A 21,377-nucleotide genomic window follows, 5' to 3' on the forward strand; every position below is an offset into this window, starting at 1 on the left:
AGACAAACATTTAACTTTATTCTTTGAAGAGAAAAAGGTTTCGGTGTTTATAAGTAAAAGCTTGGTCGAGTATCTTGATTCAATTAAATCATCATTTTTGTTACATAATTCGGTTTTAACATTTTTTTTTATTAAGCAGTATCTATAATTAATGTAGAGAATCTAAGCCGATTTTTAATACTTTTTGAATTAAAAAAAAAACCTAAATTTGAGAAAGTTATAGCTTGCTAAAGTTTCTTTGATGACGGCAACTTTAAAAGGTATGACGTCATTTCTTATATAAGAAATGACGTCACAGCACATTTTCGTGTACTATATTTTCTTCAATTTTGAAGATATTGCAAAAATTCAAAAAGTTTACAAAGAAAGTATGCCATGATCTATCAGACCGCTTAATAAAAAAAATTTATGTTAAAACCGACTTATCGTGATTACATCCGAGCCAATAAGAAATTTTATTCGAAAAACTTGCTGATTTAGAAAAACTCCCACGAATCTCCTATCGACTACTCGTCCTTTCGTTCTACCTCGTCTATAAAATCTCTATAAAGCATCTACCAAAGCATCTGCGTGGGTGATAAAGGATCGGCCTTTCGGCCAAAGGGTGACGCGATGTCTACATAAGTACCTCTCGTTCGCCACGCCATTGTCGGCCAACCCCGGATTCAATCCGTCTGAAGCGAATTTCTAGTATATCTCGAGGACTCTTCTCAACGGGACAAGATGTTCGCGGATGCAAAGTCGTAAATCTCTCGGTGCTAATTGAAACGACGACGCGCGAAGGAAACGACCAACAGCGATGAGAGGATCGGATGAGGTCGCTTCGTTTCCTCGACAGTACGACGTCGAGGAAATTTTTTTCTCACTTTTTCCTTTCCTTCTCGCGTTTATTTCTTCTTCGTTTTTTTATTCTCTCTCGCATTCCGGAGTTCCGCAACGTATATATTCGTTGAAGTGCCACGAGCAGTGTTCGGTTTCATACCGCTGCGAAAAGGATGACAACGTTCGACTGTATATCATATCGATCGACTGTATCGAATAAAGACGGATAGAAAAGATGAAGGAGGAGTGTTGCGAAAAAGAAAAATTTCTGAACTGCATCAGTACAGTTATAGCTTTTCAAATTTGCTGCGGTTTTAAATATTTTGGCAGATTATTTCTTGCGTTTAACTCGCGTGCTTACGTTCAATTTATTAACATTTGGCGGATATGTTATTGGTATTTTTACGATCATGACGTATTCAATTTTTATTATTAACTGTACATCTGTAAAAAAAAGTATTGTTTCTTACAACATGTGTGAGAATTACAATGCATGATAAAGCATGGTAAAAGCGCGCTTTCTTCTCGCGCGGCTTTACTATTCATTCAAAGACCAATATGCTTTGATCGTTCGCGTTACACAAACACAGCGGAAACAGGATGGATAAAGAGAACGAGGAAGAAATGGAATAAGAGAAAGAAAAGAGAGAAATGTGGCTCGGATATCTACGTGAGACGTTTCAGACGTGATCGCCCGGAGGAAAATCTACCCCGCTTTTATTTTCGATCCCTTGGATGCCCTTCACTTTCCCCTTCTTTCGTCTGCATCTCGAGTGCTGCTATTCATTCGCGAAGGCTCTCTCGAACCACCGAGTACCCTCGCAACTACGGTCGGAATGCAATCATTTGGGATGCCGTGATTTCATGAGAATACAAATTCAACCAGCTCGTTTTTTTTCCGAGGCGCCTATATAAGTGATCTTATATTGATAATGGCGCCTTGGATTTTTCATTAACGACTGTTTTTCTTGTTTCGATCTGCCTTTTTTAAATTCTTCTTACCGTCGTTATTCTTTTAAGAAGCTTCTTTTAATTGTTCAATTACACGCAGGAAAGTCGTGTTTTATAGCAGATGCGCGGCGCAAGCTGAGCTCGCCACTTGCCCCAGCTCGTAATTATCAGGCCGCCTAACGTATCGTGCCTCATTAAACTGAGCTGTAAAGTTGGCGCTAAGGAAACGTCCTCGTTGGGACAACTTGTTGCTGTCGTAAAAAAATTATTTTCTTCATGACGTAAGCGTTTGTTTATGGTATAGTCTTTAAATTTTAGTATCACTTGCTTGAATCGCGTCCTTTCAAGCCAGTAATTCGCCGCAATTAATTTCCAAGCTTCTACGTATCACGGTGAAACCACTGCAATAATTGAATATATCATCTATTGATAGTATACAAGCAGATGAAACGTGCAATACGTTACGTCGTTTCATATGACATTAACTTGCGGATCACTAGATAATAGTATCATTCTACATTTCGCCTTCGCCGTTTTTCCATTTATCCCGTTGTCGCAACAGCGACAAATGCGAGTAATTTAATTAACATTATGATACTGTCGCGACACGTGTGCTGCAGAATATTAACTGTAATAACGGCAATACGTCACGATAATTGCAATTAGCATGATCCAGTTGCGTGTGTTTCATTGTCATATTGAATCTGTTATTTACTGACAAATTGGGACGTGAAATGCGTTGTCACGACTTTTAATTTGCTACATAAATATAAATATATAATTAATTTTCAAATGTGTGTTTATTTTTGCATATTACAGTAAAAATGAGATTGTATTTAGAAATCCAAATAGAGATTATTATTATAAATTTGTGTTTTATAAAAAAAATTATAACCGGAAATATTTTCATTTAAATTCAAGTTTATTGAAAAGAGTTTATAAACTATACGTAAAAATATATGCATAGCTTTCTAAATGAAATATTTCGAGACTCGCATTTTCCCTTTACGTTCCCTTTACAAAGAGATGCCGCAGTTTAAGGAGGAATGCGGCCATTGGCGCGTGCATATACGCATAGTAATGATGTGTTGAAGTCGCGAGGAAGCTCTGAAGGTATTTATTTGCAAACCTGGTATACAAGCGCGGCTAGCTGGCTGTTGTAGCATTCGGAGGGACCTCTCGACAACCGCCACTTAAGCGAAACGCCGGAGGGACGGCTTCCTTCCCTCGTGTTCAATTAGCGCCGTGCACGAAATATCAATTCCATCAAGGCAAAGCTCCTCATTCGACATAGACCAAGTGCAAATCTATATCGGGGAAAGGAAGCATACGGGTATCTTCGCCCGATGGAGAAGCTATTGTTAAATTAAGTTAAAAGTTTGTTGCTTAATTTAATAACATGCTATAAGTGAATTAACAACATCTGGATTTCCGTTAAACTTTGTTGATTAATTCTAGTATTCAATTGGATCCGCATATATTAAATTTAATTATGTCATTCAAAATTCTGTTTTCGATAAATATATGTCAATTATTCGCTCCGTGCGATGGTATACTATAGCGGAAAAGTAGGACTTATTGTTAGGGCGCTCATGGTGGCCGAAATTTGCATTATTTGCTGGAGTGACAGTTATTATTTTCCAGTAATCTAGTACATCGTAATGGAAAAATTACGAAAGAGAAACTTAAATTATTGCGTGCATTCGTGTAAATATGTATTTCACAGAAGATGATTTATTTTGTTTATTTCCAAAAGCATTGACAGACGTTTGCATCATCATACTGCACCTTATTAAATGACTTATATTTGCACTGCGCAATTTTTCAACGCGAATTATATGCAATATTGCTAAGGCTTTTCTTTTTAAATGCACTTGGATTAAATTCAATGTCATGAGTGATGGGCCCGAATCCCGTTTGTATGATAAGGCTCATTGCAAAAAGTCAGAGAAAAATTAACTTATATTTAAAACAAATATAGCGAAAATCTATTTTAACCCGATTTGTATATAATATAACAACAATTTTTTCATCAGTAAAATTAAGATTCAAGTTATCTAACGACAGTTTACGTAGCTCGAATATTTAACAATCACTGACAGCTATTCCACAGCAAAATGTGCGATATTTCACCAATCGTGGCACCACTAGTCTCTGCACACAGCGAATATGCCAATTTGGATACCGATAATATGCTTATAAGGATAGACGAATATTATTCATCATTTACGTAGGTAAACGAATTCGACGAATTTTTCATCACTTTAAATTTTTTCGTGCATTTTTCTAATTTTATAAGTTAATGTACCTAATTGTATCGAAATGCTTTAAAATTATCGTGTGAAAAAAGGATTATTTTTATAGATTCAATTGAACGTAGTGAATAATAAATAATCGGATCTAACATTTAAAATATAACAATTAAATTATCGAGTTAAATTTACAAAAACTGTAAACTTTTTTATTTAAGACACATTTCATTCAAAAACCTAATGCTCGTAATTTTACTCGCATTCTTGATTGATGCAGTTCTCGAAAATATCAGTACTAAAACGATATTTTTCAAATAATAACAGAATAGTAACGATATCATATAACCGCATTTCGACACGCGGATTAAATTTTGCGGTTTGCTTCCTCGATAGTGACGTTAATCTAATTTCGTGTGGGCGTTCATCCGTAAGTAAACCTTTAATTGTGCTGCAGCAAAGCGTAGTACGTTGTATAGAGATACGTATAAATGCTGCATCCTTTCAATTCAAAAGAATTGACGATTTATTGATTCGATTTAACTGTGACGCACAGCTCAAAATTTCCATCGCTGCGCTCGATCGTGATGTTTTTTGCGAATTTCGAATTGTGCTATTCGAATGCGAAGTACGTGAAGTAATATTCAGTCCCAACGATCTTACAGTTTATCGTATTTACGCATCTTAAATCCAATTAGAAAGTTACGTTTTGTAGTTTGTAGCACGTTTCACCCTCTCACACCTGCCCTCCTAACTCGCATTTGTTTTGCGTTCAGCTTTAGGGCATATCTGCCTCATTCCTGCCCTCTCTTTCTCTTAACGCATCCCTTCTCCGCACACGTTTCCCACGTATTTACCTTCTACATTAATAATCTCGTGCCTCTCTCGTTTGCGTTGCAGAATATGGACGTAGCCAAGGCCTCCGAGCGTCTTCTCAAGCTGGCGGTGAGTATGTACATATATATATGTATACACGTGCAAGTTTATAAGGGTGTACCGAATGTGTCCGAAATACGTTGTAAATCAACAATTTCAAAGTTTTGTCGTGAGTTAAATCTAGAAAGTTATCTTCAAAGGTGTCAAATATTTTTTGATTAACACTGTTGATAAACGCTGTTGCGCGAATAAATATTAGTTTGTGAATACATAATTCGTGTGTTACATAAAATTATTAAACATCTATATTATTTTAATATTATATTTTTTTTCTAAAAAAGATATGAAGATAATAATATATGTAGAGATTTAATTTTCGAAATTGAAATTTTTCTTGGTAGTAATTTAGATTTGTTGCCACATTGATACCATATTTATATATCTTGTCAAGAAAAAGAGAAAAGCAGCGAACATAGATACTTTCAACTTTCCGTGCTAGATTTTCGCCATTTTTCTCTAGCACGCCTCTTGCGAGGAAAGTCTCGAGGCAATATTTGCGAATTCAATCTCTTCCCTCCCGCAACAAAACGCAGTTTCCGCCTGAGTTTTGCCATGACTACGAGCTCGTTCGACAGAACGTGGGATAGAGAAAACTTGTATCGAACTACGTGTCGTCGATAAATGCTGCGCTTAATATAACGCGTTGTAAATCTATTCCGTGCATAAGTTTGCAAGCTGACGCCAACTTGATTCTTGTGCGAACGTTCACCGAGAACATAATCCGGAATGCTTAAGATAAAATTTCCAAACGAGAATATTTAAAATTCTTAAGACTAGCGCAATCCTATAAACTGTTCATACCTTGTCAATGCAATGCTACAAATTTTATTGGTCAGTTTATTCATTTCTTCTTCTTCACACGTTCTTTGTGGATGTTTTTTTTTTACCTAAAATAACAGAATGCATGAGAGACGGATAGCTTCAATGTTCCCGGTTAGAGATCTTTACTTTACGATAAGTTGGATCTGTTACACGTCGGAAAATAAAATAAGCTATCCGCGGGAACGTGAAATAGGAATGTTGTGTTTCTTCAAGGAAGAGCGAGTCTGGAAGGGTACGGAGAAGATTCTATAAGAGCTTCGGGGCTCTTGCAGAAAGTACGCCGGAATCTATGAATTCCTGATTTAAGTTTCGTCGTGCGTCGGCTATATTCCCGTGACGCTTCCGAGTGAAATATGCACGCCCGACGATGGAAAAAGGTCGTTTGTCGCTAAGTCCGCAGGGAGATCGATGCACAACGATATGCCGAAGATGTTGTTTCGATACGTCCGATTCGCCTGTTTTTTCTGCCGCTATATAAAAGCAGTTGCTGGAAAGTGAATATCGGAAACAGTAAATCTATCTAAGAGAACGTAAACTTTTTGGAATAACCGGTTATGCATTTTTATAGAGTTTATAGAGGAACTATTAGTTTTAACGGTAGCTTCTTTGTGAAACTTCAAATCGATCTTTTCTTCACCGTTTTAATCTTCTAAATAATTTCTAAAAAAATCGTAATCTTGGAGAGAAATTTTTATCAGAAATAAACCTCATCTAAAATTAGTTTGACGTTATAAAAGATTAATATCTCTCGATATTCAAACTGTACAGTTATTCTTTGTGTTTTTAATTTCTGCAGTTAAGAGAACATACGCGTGCTTTCTCCGCACATCGAAAACGTATGTAAAAAGAAGAAAGAAAAAATGAACTAGTTTGCGCGATGCAATAGTTTGTTCATGCGAGCGTCATAGCGCCCATCGTGTCTTTTTATTTCCGTGTTCTTCTCGCATCGCGCGCCGACACGCTCCGGTACTCTTCGACATTCAGACCGGCTCGAGCGATTCCGCGTCCGGTTCGTTCGCCGTTGCTTGTTATTCTCTCGTTAGCCCGGTAGCTCCGCATCGAAACTAGCCGGCCGTGGTGTTTCGAGTGCTGGGCGGAGTCCAGTGAACCGAATTCAATTATATAAATTCGTCCCAAAGCGACTGTCCTCGGGAGCGTGTATAACGGCGCGCGCGGCGAACTAGCCCGTTGCGTCCAGGTCGTTCGGTAGACGTCGATTACTCGCGATTAAAACAGCAGACCGACGGTCATGCATGACCGAGTTTTGTTATGGAACTTTCGTTCGCTCCACGTTACGTGAGCCGACTCTGTGCTCCGACTGTTAATTATTGGCCCGCCCGTCGACTCGCGCCACCGACAGTTTTCCGTCGAGACGCCTTAAACGCGCGACTACAGATATGAAATAAACGTAATTTATATTTAAGACTTTCGTAATTATGAATTAAATTATATATTATATATATATATTGTGTATTTATATATATATATATATATATATATATATATATATATATATATAACCTATTCAGTTAGCGTACAAAATCCGATTCCGTTCCATTTATTCATTCATTTTATCTATGATACATCAGCATTAAAAGTCGATAAAATACGTCGAAATTAGATACTAGGTCAGATACAATACTAAAATAAATTTTTGCGCAAAAGAAGAAGATCTAAAAGGAGATTATCCCACAACTCTTTTAGATTAGATCAAAGTCTGTCGAAACAATACTAACATTGGTTATTGAAGGGGGAAAAAAGCCTCCGGCGTGTTCTTTAATAACGTACGATAGAGAGAAAAGGAAACGCGCGCACGTACACAAGACATATACATTGGCCTCAGGGCAAAATAAATTTCGCCGTGTAGAAGTAAGACTTCTTTCCGCCAAGGCGAGGCAAAGGGTTGCTCATTTGCGACAGCCGCGACATTCTGTTTGTCCTTCGCGTGCGCGAAGGAAAAATAATTGTTTGCCGATCGCCGGACCGAGTCGGTCCCTCGATCTTTCGCGCTCCCTTACTTTTCGTTTACACTGCAAATAGCCGCGAGGGACCGTGGACTCCGGGATCGTGTGACCGTCGTGGGTTAATTGCGGTTCTTATGTACGAGGGTGGCACCGGAAGAAACAGGGCGGAACTGCAATGCGGGACGGGACTTTAATCTCGCCGTAACGGGGAAACGCAATTTTCCCGCAGTCCGCTTCGCCAATGAGGCCCTTTCTCTCTTTCGCCCCGTCTCTTTCTCTCGGCTCGATCTCGCCTCTTGCACACGCCCGCGTGTCAGTGCCTCGTTCCGAAATCTCTTTGACTTTGAAAATCACCCAAAGTGCAAAACGACTATGATGGCACCGTCATTGCCGATTATCCCGCCGCTTTTATCTATCGATCACGAGCATTGCAATATAGCGATAGACACAATCTAATTTCTGACACGTAATCCTCGACGATGTAAAAGAGGTTTGCACCTCAGTCAATATAACATTTATTAAAGTATTACTTTTGTTGAGATAATAAAAGTGTTTGGCAACGACAAGTATCAAAATACTAATATTGTTGTTTTTAAAATTCCTAAAATATTTTTTGACAATGATATAGGTAATTAGCCAAATATTTGTACGTGATCAATATTTACCCTCAGAACAAGTCTTTCCGAACAGTCTTGAGCGCAGCAACTTCGATTATATTCAACATTTGCATACTTTGTGAAATATATAACCCCTCTCTTCTGCTCGCAAGCCAATAGCTGACTCTCGATAAAGTTAAAAAATTCAATCCGCCCTCATTTGCATTCTCTATCCCGACCGTTATTACTGGGTTATACCTTTCACATGTTAATGTCCTTCCAGACCTGGTAAGCGTAAACGTCTCCGATAGACAGGTACACGTCGTGCACCCTCGGGACACGGAGAGAGAATGGCAGTTGAGGGGAAGGGTAACGTCAGCGATCGGGAAGAAAATGGAAAATATCGATTGCTAACGTAATGCGATGCACGCGCTTAGGCAGGTCGACTTACCCTCCTACTTTTTTTTCCGCAATGACTACTAATGACGCGAATACATCGATCCGTACTACGCGCATGATGTGGAAAATCTCGCGGATCACTCGCCGCGCCTCGTAATACGATATTCCCGCATTATCGATGAAAATCAACTGCCGGATGGTGCATATAAGCCAAGCACGCATTAATGTTATGCGGCCGGCAATGGGATCAAGCACGAATCGAACGATATTGCTGGTTTCTTGCACGGGGGATCAATGTTTGAGCCGCGCATCAATATGAATGAAATGCTCTTTTATTCGCGACTGTGGATAATATTTTATAGGACTCTTTGCTGGTTTCAGTATTATATTTCTTGCTTGAATATCTACGTTGATCAATAATCTGTATCCAATTAACCCAAGAAAGATTATATCTTTAAAAGAAGAAAACGAGATTACGACGACTATTTAACCATTTGCGTTTTTAATAATGCATGGCTTAATTTCGATTTTAAAAGATCTAAGAATCTACAGATTGATATGTGTCTAAATATTTATTAAGAGAGAGATATATATATATTTAAGGATTACAGAAAAGATCAAGTTTTCGGAATTTGAAGATATATAGATAGACGATGTATAAAGGAGAATTTTAAAAATAAAACATCTTGGGGAATCAACTTTTTACCACCTTTTTCCTATCGGCTAAACGCATATACGTATCCTTTTTGGTCGGTAATATTTTACATTTCTCATATAACTGCTTAAAGAGAAAAGCGGTTCCTTCCTTTTTAGATAGCCTCTGGTCAAAAAAAGCAGCTTAAAGTTTACCGCCTTTTCCTTTGTGGAATCGTCGACGTGTTTCAAACGATTCACTGGCTTCTGCTCTAGTCCCAACTCCCACTATCTTCTCTCCCCTCTTCGTAGATTCCGATTCTCCGTCTTTTTCTTTCTCCCTCGGTAGCATCCCCGAGTAAACGAAATTAAAACGCCAAGGTAAGTTTTCCCGGACTATGTGGACGCCGGAAGAGGCTGGTAGGAACCAGGAGAAAGTGCCGAGGGGGCTTTCTGTCCTTTTTTCGCGAAAGTGCCACGAATGCCTCGCGGCGCAAGAGACTTGACCTTTGTGCTTGGCAACATTATTAAGTCCTTTGCCTCGCGTGAGAGAGCTCGGTGGAAGCACGCGGATGATACCGCGACTCGGCGGCCTCGAAATGGCATCCGTAACGAAATAACTTGGAAATTCTTCGTCATGAAAGCGAGCGGTCCGTCGAGAAATTTTCACGAAAGTATTTGTCTGATACTGAGGTCCTGTTTTTTTATTTCTCTTCTTCTCTCTTCGCGACTTCTTTGATGCGAACATTTATTTCGGTTGTCGTTGTGCCATGAGGGACATGAATGTTGCGGCAAAGTAAAACAATCAATCTTAAAGTTGAGATAAAAGATAAAAGAACGCAAAGAAGGAGAAACGATAATAATATACCTATACACATATAGCGACGAAATTATGACATATTGTTTTCCCTCTAATTTTTTAATATTATATTAAAAAAGGAAGAATATTAAAAAAATATAGCTGTAATAAAATAGATAAAGACTTTTAGCGTAGCATATTATGTACGCGATGAATGATCAAAGGCTCGGTCTAAGTTACTTCCATTAAAGGGTAATTAAAGGAACAGATGAAATAATTTTCAAGTTCGTTATGCAGTCGCTTCACTTTCATCTGCAGATGCGTAAATAATACTGCCTCCGCACCCTGATTATCCTCGTTTTAGTTAGTTTTTTTTACGTTATTATGGGATGTTTTATTCGTATTCTATTCAGTCCATTAAGAACATGATACATTGCATATGTGTGTGTGTGTGTGTGTGTGTGTGTGTGTTTGTGTGTTTGTGTCTTTGTGTGTGAAAAACCTTTGATAAATTTTTTATTTTTTTATAATCGCAGCTCTTCTCCTTGCCGTTTGCATTTCGAACGTACCTTACCGCTCGATCACGTGTCTTTCGTTCGCAAATTGTTTGGGAAATAGTAATTGCAAATTCTTTACAACAGTGGTAAAGTATACAGAAATATAAAATTGTATACTCTATACTGTGTTTATTTCTTAATAAATATATATCTTCTATTTTTGAATAATTTTCAGTACTGAAATACTTTAAGAAAGAATTTGTCTCATTTTGTAATGTCTAATTAGAAAAAATTTATGATTATAAGGAATATTGAAAATGTATTATTTAAAATAGATTTACAATACAATAATAATATTGTATATTTAGTTATTATCTCTCCATGCTGTAGAAAATAGGAATAAACAGTGTCCGAATTAAATCAATCTTCTGTCAGTGACATTGAGGAAAACTGATAGTGTGCTCTGGAAATATAAGTGTGAATATATTTATTAATCTAATACTAAAATAAAATCGCGTTCTCTTAACCTCTACAGGACCGGGTTCTTTTTTGGACGACCTTTTTAGTTTTAAAACTATTTTGAACATTTTTGTCCTTGTCAGTGGGTTGAACTACGAAAAAGACGGCGCCACTCCAGCGCCTAATCTTAAGCTTCCGGTCCCGGAGAAGTTAATATACAATTATATTAAAAAATTTATATTTTCTAATATTACACGTCTGAAACTTTCTTATCGAAAAGGAATAATCGAAATTTCGAGCTTGTATAAAATATTGACGAAATAATTTTCTTATGTTAGACGGACTAATACATTTCTATTCTTGACGTGGATTATTTCTTCGTAGCAAGACTCATACATTTCTATTCTTGACGTGGATTATTTCTTCGTAGCAAGTTTTTTCTTCTTAAGCCTGTTATAAATGACATCGTGCGACTTTAATGATTCTAACTACTTTAACTTACATGTTAAATTTTTACTGTTTTAGATACCAAATCATTTAATATGGCTTTGCTTCTTCTACTTGATATTTCACTCCTTTTTGAATCTATTGGGTGAGTTACTACACTTTGCAGATCGAAATTTTTACAACGATTGGTGGAACGCCAATAATATCGATACGTTCTGGAGAACCTGGAATATGCCAGTGCATCGCTGGGCTGTGCGGTGAGTAAATTAATTTCTGTTCATGGTAATACTTGGTAACAGGAACTTTTTTATTTTGATTTTTATAAAATTGGTCAAAAATAATCTTCTACGTGCGCTAATATTATTACGAATCAGCTTTTCGAGAAAATTAAGCGATAAGAAAAAAGTTCTTAAACTTTATTTAATTATATTTTGAGTTGGCTATTCTTAAAATTTTGATAATCGACTGACAACGATGTTCTTTATTCAAAGCATTATTAATTATTATTAGCTGGGAAATATTCATTATTGCCATTTTAGAAACGATAACGTGATTATATTATACGTGATTTTTTACATATAATTTAGTGATTTGTTGCTACGATAACTTGATACGAGTTATTAAAAAGTTCGTTAAGAAGGGATATAATAAAATAGTAGCTATGATCGAACAATATATATATATAGAACGTCGCGTCGTTTGTTAGTTATCAAAGTTTAACACAATTAATCGTGAAGTGATCAATTGCGCAAAAAATACACGTGGTCAGGTGTTTCTGATGCATGGAAACTCCTCTTTTTGCGCAGATAGAACGTTAGATCACATTATCATTATTCGCGAAAGATGTAATTGAATCTTCTTAAAGAGAAGCATACTTGTTAACGAAGTTTAACCTCGGTTAGATTGAACAGAGAAAGTCGATCAAAGGTCCGGCTTGTAGTGACGGCCTCATCTCTTCCGCTTCTTTGCTCGCTTTTACCTCTTTTTCTCTCTCTCTCTTTCTCTTTTTTACACACCGCTCCCTTATGCTATTTACCCTCGCCATCTCTCCGTTCCATAATACTCAGCTGCTCGCGTACCTTTTGCGCTATAGAAGGAAAAACTCTTCCAGCGCTTTACTTTGCACCTTTGACTTGTAGAGATAACATGATTATATAATAATGCAATACGCGCCTCGCTGAGGTTATTTCGCAACTATGACTGTCATTTTAACGTAAAAACATTCGTGTATAGTCTCAGCCGACACGCCTTATCAATTACGTACAAACATCAAACAAGGCAAGAAAAATAATGTCACGGTACTGGTTGTCTCTAACTTTCGTGCAATCAACTTCTTTCATAAAATTACGAAAGTTTTATTAACTTGATAAACTTGTGAGAGCAGTAGCTCGAGTTTATATGTGTACAAATTTTTTAAACAGTTATACATATATATGGAGTATATATATAATGTGAGACGTTATATACGAGAGACAGTCTTTCGTCTTATAAGAATGAGCTTTCTTGTGGAAACCTTTTATTTCGCCTAAAATGTCTCCCTCAACCCATACGTCTCGGCTGTCGCCGCCACATTAGATTATACATCCCCCGCTCAATACAATCAGCGAACTTCCGAAAGACTTTTCCGGCAGCCCTTCCATCTTCCACGGTTACCCATCGCACGTGCACCTAACAACTCGAGCCCATAGTGACGACCTCCTTTCAAGAGCTCGCGCCGGTTCTTTGTACTTCGAAAGTAGCCCAAAAGAAAGTTTAAATCCCTGTAAAAGTGGCCGTACGAAGTTCTTATTATGTGACCGAGAGAAAGGGGAGCCGTCGGAATTGCCATGTACCAACTGCACGAGGTTTACCATGAATGTCGTATAAAGAGTCAATCTACTGCTTTTCGCGTGTGGGATATTAGATATTTTGCGACAGGTTACGTTGGGACGCTTATCAAGTGTTCCACGGATTTTTCTTCACGGGGGCATTGGCATTAAGCCCGAATAATATTACCGCTATGAAGAAGCTTAATTTTATTGCGCTAAAGAGAACCGCGTTACTCGAGTTAGTTCCGACAGACGTGACGTAACGTAGAATAGTAGCCACCGCTGCATAACCAGAGCGGGATTGTCTTATGACATACCCTTATAAAACGCGACACGTACCGTGAGAATGACTGGCCATGCTCCCTTTTTAAATGACACAAAAATGGAGAAAAATAAGGCTCGCTAAAGAGACGCCGCCGCGCGTGAGTTTCCGCGACGCGAATTTCAAAGTCTCACCCCGGCGTTCGCGCTTCTTTCTACCTCGGCGACGCACCTGCCCGCTTACGGTTGCTCGCTTTTTTTTTTTTTTTCCTACGACCGAGATACGTAGCTGCATTTGCAAGCTGCGACTGGCACGCAGCCATACTATCCGCGGCGATGCGCGGGGGTGGTCGAGGTGAAAATGGAAATGCTCCCTAGACGACGGGGGGGTCGGCGTAGGACGCATGGAGGTGTGTCGTTGTTGACGAGAACGTTGAGACCACCGTCGGCGCCTTTTCACAGGTTTGTAATGGCAAAAGCCGATACGCATCGCGATGCGCACTTAAGGCTGTTTATTCCCCGCGGCACTTATAATACCCCTATAACTGGAGATATTTCCGAACGTCTTGCGCGAGGGAGACGCTTTGATTGCAGGAAAAGAAAGCACGATGGGATGCGCAGGAGGATCTGGCGGGAGCAGGAGTCCCGAGACTCCCCGCGAGGATGCGGCAAAACGTGCATGGTCCGAAATCCTTAGAACTGTCGTCGTCCCACCTTTGAATGTTCTCTTCTTCCCGCTGCTTTCTTCTTATATTCCTTTTTTCCATTCCTTCTCTTTCTTTCTCTCTTAAAATGTTCTTCCGCGTCTTGCTCTCTTTTCGATGCATGGCATCTCCACCGATAGCCAAGCGGCTAACGACTCTTTCCCGAGTTGCCCGGTTCTGCTTATTCGGCCATACAAACGAAAACGATAATGGCAGAGTGTTACCAAACCGGAATGTTGTGAAACTTTCTTGAATATTGCTTTAATTTTTTGGAGCGACTTCGTGCCATCGTACTTTTTGTTTGCCTTATCGGCCTAACGGCTTTCGTGTGTATTTCGTAGCATAACGCCATCTGAGATACCGTAGAAATGCGTATTCCTTTGTGACACCGATAATGATATTGTCTGCGTAATAGGCGAACGTGTTCTAAATATACTTCTTCCACGATTAGAATCAGAATCTTTAATCGATTGAGTCGTTTAGAGCGTTATTCTATTAGGTCGAATGTGCAATTCTGCCGAAACGTGAGCAATTTTTTTTACAAAAGCATTATAGGATAGAAAAGCAAAGAAAGAAATTTATATGATTTTAATATAAAAAAAATATATATTTCTTGCACTTTTATTTTTTGAACAGATTTCACATACACACAAATGAAAATTGATTATGTTGCATTCGAATACAATGTATTTTACTGACGATACATTTATGTTACAGACATCTCTATATTCCAGTAGTAGAAATGGGCTATGGTAAAACCACGGCGTCGGTAACTGTTTTTTTTATTAGCGCTTTCTTCCACGAGTATCTTGTCAGCGTACCCTTGAAGACGTTCAAGATATGGGCGTTTATGGGTATGATGGGACAGGTAAGAGTTGCCCGCGTTTCCTTCGCGTGTATTGTTGAATGTGCAAATATTGACTGTAATATCAAGAAATTCTTGTTGATCCTTCAAAGACTGGCTTTAGACAGTTTCAATAATATTCTGGACTGGTGATGATCATTATTGATCTTGGAAAATAAAATAAAAAGTTCGCGATCAAGCCTTAAAATTCTAAATAAATTAAACACTGCAATCGGAAAAAGAATGCGTGTAAAGCGCTTATAGAGTTAAACTACTCTTAATAGATGTTGGTTAATGTGCCTTTAATTATTATGTATCTACATTTTGTCATATTCCGAGATTTCAGACGTTACAACATCATTTGCCTATGCTTTACATGAAATTACGTGGTGCACTACATCTTGTGTGCACATACAAGATCTACCCTGTCCGTCCCCAAGTACGGAAATTCCGGTCGTGCAACGCTAATTGTTCATTCTAGATACCACTGTCGGTGTTGAGCAAGATGGCGGAACGATACTGCGGCGCCAGATGGGGCAACATCGTCGTATGGGCGAGCCTCATCATCGGGCAACCACTTTGTATAATGATGTATTATCACGATTACGTTGTAACTCATTTTGGCGAGACTCTGATCGAGGACTATTCCGTGGTGTAAGGGAGCGTTAAAAAAGATGAAGACGTAGGAGTGAAGGAGCGCAGGAAGTTCTCCAAGAGAAACTCGCGATCGACCTGTCGCTTCCCCGTGAAACTGTCGTTTTCACCGATTGCGGATTTACGTAACTTCCGGTTTGTGTTTCGGGTGGGGGGAAAATTCCTCGAATCATCGTCTTGTCATTTAATTACAATGCGATGATTTACGTCTGTCTGAAAATTTGATAATACATATGTGCCTTATACGTATCTTCGCGAATGAACGTTGAAGCGAAAGCGAGATTGTTCGTGAATTATTTGAAGATACTATTTTGTTTTTTATAAGAATATTTTCTACATGATATTTGAAAATGCTGTAAATAGTCGCTAGCGATTAGGTGTGTACAGCAAAAGTCAATAATTTTTGTACAATAACTTTGCGGCGCTTCCACGCCGGAGAAGGCGAAACTGTTGTCAAATAAACAAGATATTTCACATTAGTATTGCTTAATTTTGTCCCGCATCCTCGGGAATGGCCGCAGAATCACTCCAGTATTATCCTCTCAGCTGGAAAACTGAAGGGCTGTCCCGCGTGGATCGTCGAAAAGACAGCTTTTTTAAGGGCATGACCCGCATATTCTTTTTCCTCTTCAGTGAGGCGGAAATCATATGTTGGGGTTTATTCTTTCTTGATACACATATCACTTTGTGTATCACTGAAATGTGTAATACCCTTGCAAAATCCACGGAAACAATACTGAATAAAATATTAAGCGAGTTATTGTGTGTGTGTGAGTAAACCTTTTGACAAATTTTATTTTAGGATATCAAGTGTTAGGAAGAATTATTTGATCAATTTTTTGTAAACATTATATATATTTTTAATTTCCTTGAAATTTTTTAAATTGTACATTTCAAGAAATGTTTCACTTAATAACTTGCTTCATTATATGCTGATTGTAATGTAATCGTACGGTAATTTTCTTGAATAACAAATCTCTTTTCTTTTTATTTAAGCATCTTACATTAAACATTGTATAATCCATTGATGAAAGAAAGCATAAAAAAGATATTCATGTGAAACATAGCTGGATAACCACGTGGTCGCCTGACAGAAGTAGTTGGGGTCATGTCACGAACGAAGGAGTCTAACCCTCGAAAGAAGCACTTCTTTGAGCTCTGACCCTTGGGTTTTTCTTCCCCCCTGATGAGTTTGGATACCGTGATACGCGTGTGTCCCTACGATGGATGAATTACTGATGCTGAAGACTTGGTGGTCGAAAATACGGTCAGAATGATAGATGTAATATCTAAAAATAGCGTAAATGAGCGACAGAATTCTGCTCTTTAGCCAAGTTGTAATCACGTTATCTAATTAATATATATTTCTAACAAATACGTATAATTCAAACATATTTGGTCAAGTCTAAATGGTGCTACATTATCTCAACGAATAACTACGTCACAAAGAATGTTTTTTTTTTATATATATATTTTTAACATTACGTCTTGATACATATCTTCATCTCTTAGGTATTAACTAGATAAGGATTTTATAGCACCCTGCTGAATGCGATGCGTGTCGACCTTACTCAGGATCGCAATTTTCTAGAGCGACAACACGTGTCATACAAGTATATGTTTTGTCGTAAAAGAAAGTTGAATGTAACATCAGTCTTATAATGTTATTATACGTTGTTGTTCATTCATTACGGAAATATTAGATATGTTAGAGTCTAAAGAAATATAAGAAGTTTTTAAAAAGAAGACTTTTTTTGATGAGTTTATTTTTCTTAAAAAATAATTATTAAATTATATGCTGTATCAACCTTTTCTGTATGAATAGTCAATATTATTTTTATTTTTATGGGAAATAAAAAAATTTTAAATAAATATAATAATAGAAAACTTAAAATAATCAAAATTTAGCAAACACGGCGCGAGCATAATATCATTGATTTCTGTTGATTTATGCACACTTGATGAAATAATTCAATGTTTTATTATTGCGCACTGATACTGTCGTTACCTGTTACATATTTAATTGAGAATCGCAGAGCTATTGAAAGAAATGACAGTTCCTGACAGCGAAAAATTTTGCGACATTGACATAATTCAAATTGTCTTTATACTCCATTTCGCAATTTTCAATTCGCGAGAATAAAAATTTATATTATTTATTCGCGCAGTAAAGAATATATCTCCGTTATCAAACTTGTCACTGTCGGGAAATCAGCGTTTTATCGATCGAGAGTTACGCGAATGTAAATGTCGGAATTAACTCGCTGACATCTAGAAATGCTCCGAACCATTTCCAGAGTTAAAGTTTCTTGTTGCACGGAGATGTATTTTCTCGCTAGCGACGCTCAATGTCTGTCGCGACGCTCAACAAGTTAAATCTTATCAGCTCGTCGGTTTGACTTTAGCGTCATTATAGCGGTTACCTCTTAAATTGGCATTTGCGCCCGACGCGGTAAATAACTTTGTTAGCGCCGAAACTCCGAGGTAGAGGCACTTTTATCCCTTGAGCAGCTGCATTGTTCCGTAAACTGATACGCGAGTCCACCTGAACGTGCCGTAAAAGCAGAAATTACTTCTCTTGATACGTGCGACTTTTAATTTAATTGCCTCGACGGGCCGGGAATGCGTTGCACGCTCTAAAATTGATTCCATATAAAAATGCTGAAAAAAAGCTCGAGCAAATATCTCGGCCATTTCTGAAGCACGTGGCTGACGTGTACCGCGTTACAATATTTCCGGAAGGGACTTTATGACGAACGACTCGGCTATTTACGAAGCATGAAATTTACACAAGTACCGGAGTTGCTATGTTAATGTTAATTTAGTTTCGAGCGTCGTAAATAAAATAATAATAAAAGAAAATGTCACGTTGAGCGTCTTGTTGTAAAGATTTTCGTCACATTAATTTTTCTAGAATGGTTTACCGATCTGTTTACTATAATGTCGACGCAAAGTTTACGCAGAAGGTTTGGTCATCCGCGTCCCGTCAGTAGACCTTTGATACGCAGATCCTCGAAACGTATATCGTCCGCGCACGGGACGACGATAAAGCGAGCGCAGGATACGGCGAAGCGTATTTTTCCGCTGTAATGCAATCGCAAACAAAGGATTGAGTAACCGAAGGAGCACGAAGGCGCCCATTCCCTCGCTCCTATACCTGAAGCTGCACCGGCAGGCGACCAAGTATCTCCGAAGAATGCACCGGTCGGTCCCTCGCTCGCGTTATCCCGTAAGGTGGGCCGCGAGAGGGTTGGGGTTGCGCGCGAGAGGCGCGTCGGTGGGGAGGGAGGAACGTGGGAAAGGGTGGCGGCGGTGGTGCGGCGGACTAGGAAGGTGGAAGGGTGGTCAGGGGGCACAGGGGGCGCAGTGCGAGCGCAACACGATGCTATAAGGGCGGGTACGTGGCGGAGTCTCCGCAGTGAGCGTCGCGACGCCTCCGCGGAGAGTGTCGCATGGATCGCACGACCGGTGATCGCCGGTACACGAGGCGTCCCGCTCTCGTCGCGCATTACCCCGGCGGTGTGCAGTGCCGAAGGAGTTGTTTCGCTTCTATCGAGCCGCGAGTCAGCCCGAAGAGAAGAAGGGCGGCGCGGCGGCGGTATCCCGTACCGTAGAGAAGCTGCAGCTGCGTTTCGATCCGCCCGGAAGAGCTTTCTCTCTCTCTCTCTCTGGATGACCCAGACGGACTCCGGCGCTGGAGCAACCAGGTTGGTTTTTACCGAATTCCGGGATACATGGTACTTTTAGAGCCAGGTTGCGTTCTGCGAAAGGAATGAGTCTGCCCTTTAAAAAACCGGTACACACGTCCCGCTATAGGAAATTTTGCAGCGCCGCGCTGAATAATTGCCGGCATGAATGCGATAAGTGTAATTTACATTCCATTCAATCTAGATGTGGCACTGTAAATGGGAGTGAGATAGGCAAAAGCAAAAGAACGAAGATTCGTATAGGTGTAATAATAATCATTCGAGACACGTATTTTCTTGTTCTTGGAAAATGTTACGAGAAATCTTTCTTCTGTGATTGCTTCACGACATTATGCAATAATGATTTTTCTATTTTATCTCTTGATCTTTTAGTTTTGTGATATTTCAATATCCAAATGAAGTCATTTATATATCAGTATCAGATGAGAAGACGTAATTATGAATGTAGGATTACAATTGTTATAATTAAATTCTTTCATTACGAGTATGAATTAATGAGGAGCGAATGCGGTTTATGGGATTGAAATATTCAATAACTATGATAATACGTAAGCGGGAGATAAGGCTGAACGGTTGCCTAATGAATAGCGGAAATTCGCAATGTCCTCGTTTACCATGAACATACGCCACTGGACGGGTAAATTCGATTTCCCCGCGATATTTACACGGTACGAATGACATGCATCCGAGCAAATCGAGTCGCGAACGGTTAACGAAAGCCGGATATTCGCGTCCGTCCTCGAACGTATGTAAGCGAACGTATCATATATATGTAGGTACATATACATTCTTTTTTTTGCTTCCACTCTTAGACACGACGTTATCTCGCATTTCTCTTTTGTTTTCAATTGCCGCGATGCAGCGTCGCGGTACGCTCGTTAGAGGTACGCAAGAGAAAAATTCACCGCTAATTAAATGCGCATTGAGCTATCCGCGTTGCGTTGCACCGTCGCGAGTTTTATCCTTTTCACGCTGTACATTTTGCACGCTTTTTATACTAGTTGCCTCATAAGTTTTAAATGCAGAGAATTAATTCGGTTGCTCGCAGTATTTCATTTACCATGGTCTGCTTAATATATGATCTGAAGACTTATAGTATTGCAGCCGTTTTATAGACGTGAGATGTAAGTAAGTTGAATCCAGTGAATTTTTCATAAATACACAATCGAAAATTTTATCCCGTGTATCATGTTTCGAGGTAGAAATATTTCTACGAAATTTTCATCAGGAATCTTCCATTCAGATGATATAAATAGAGATCATATAATGGTTTCACGTCAATCTCGCGCGCGCGTCTAATGTCTCTTGTTTATTCATGCGCTTCCATTCGAGCGCCAATATGCAATCCGCTATTAATAGCTGCGCCGAAATTCCTTTTCGGAAAATTTTCTAGGGAAGAATCTATGCAAGGTTCACTTAAAAATTAATTACTTAGCGTTTGAGTTTACCTTCGGTACTAAATAGCGGCGGTTAGTCCGCCTTAATGCGCTTCGTTTATAAACCCCGTCAAGAATAGTCCAAGATCGATCAGTGTTGCCTCGACTCATCAGTTTTCCTTCTGCCGTTTCTTTCTCGCGCCGGAAACCCGTCCCCTTCGAACGTCCGATAACAATGACTTTACGTTTGTTAAGAGCCACGCGCAGCAATCTCACGTGCGAGAAAAATGGTATCCGCTCGTCCGACGACGGTGTTCACCGTCGCAATCGACACATGGAAAATTGAAGCGATCATCATCGGCCGAATTATCGCCCGGCGATCGATGGTACTTTGGCGAACGTGACGCGACGAATTCCGCAGAAGAAGAGATAAACTAGATAGATGAGGG

General features: G+C 39.1%; 1 protein-coding gene across 1 annotated transcript in view; it reads left to right on the forward strand.

The window, feature by feature from the left end:
* LOC112457054 (diacylglycerol O-acyltransferase 1) overlaps nt 1-16,324 on the forward strand; it is a 75,616-nt gene extending 59,292 nt beyond the window's left edge. Inside the window, exons 9-12 of the mRNA XM_025019925.1 lie at nt 4,923-4,967; nt 11,653-11,831; nt 15,065-15,215; nt 15,673-16,324. Coding sequence (XP_024875693.1) covers nt 4,923-4,967; nt 11,653-11,831; nt 15,065-15,215; nt 15,673-15,849 — 552 coding nt within the window. The 3' untranslated portion in view covers nt 15,850-16,324. The remainder of the gene's footprint in view (nt 1-4,922; nt 4,968-11,652; nt 11,832-15,064; nt 15,216-15,672) is intronic.
* The last annotated feature ends 5,053 nt before the right edge of the window (nt 16,325-21,377 follow it).

This window comes from Temnothorax curvispinosus, unplaced genomic scaffold (genome assembly GCF_003070985.1).
Source record: "Temnothorax curvispinosus isolate PA1 unplaced genomic scaffold, ASM307098v1 QBEX01007450.1, whole genome shotgun sequence".
NCBI classification, from domain to species: Eukaryota; Metazoa; Arthropoda; class Insecta; order Hymenoptera; family Formicidae; genus Temnothorax; species Temnothorax curvispinosus.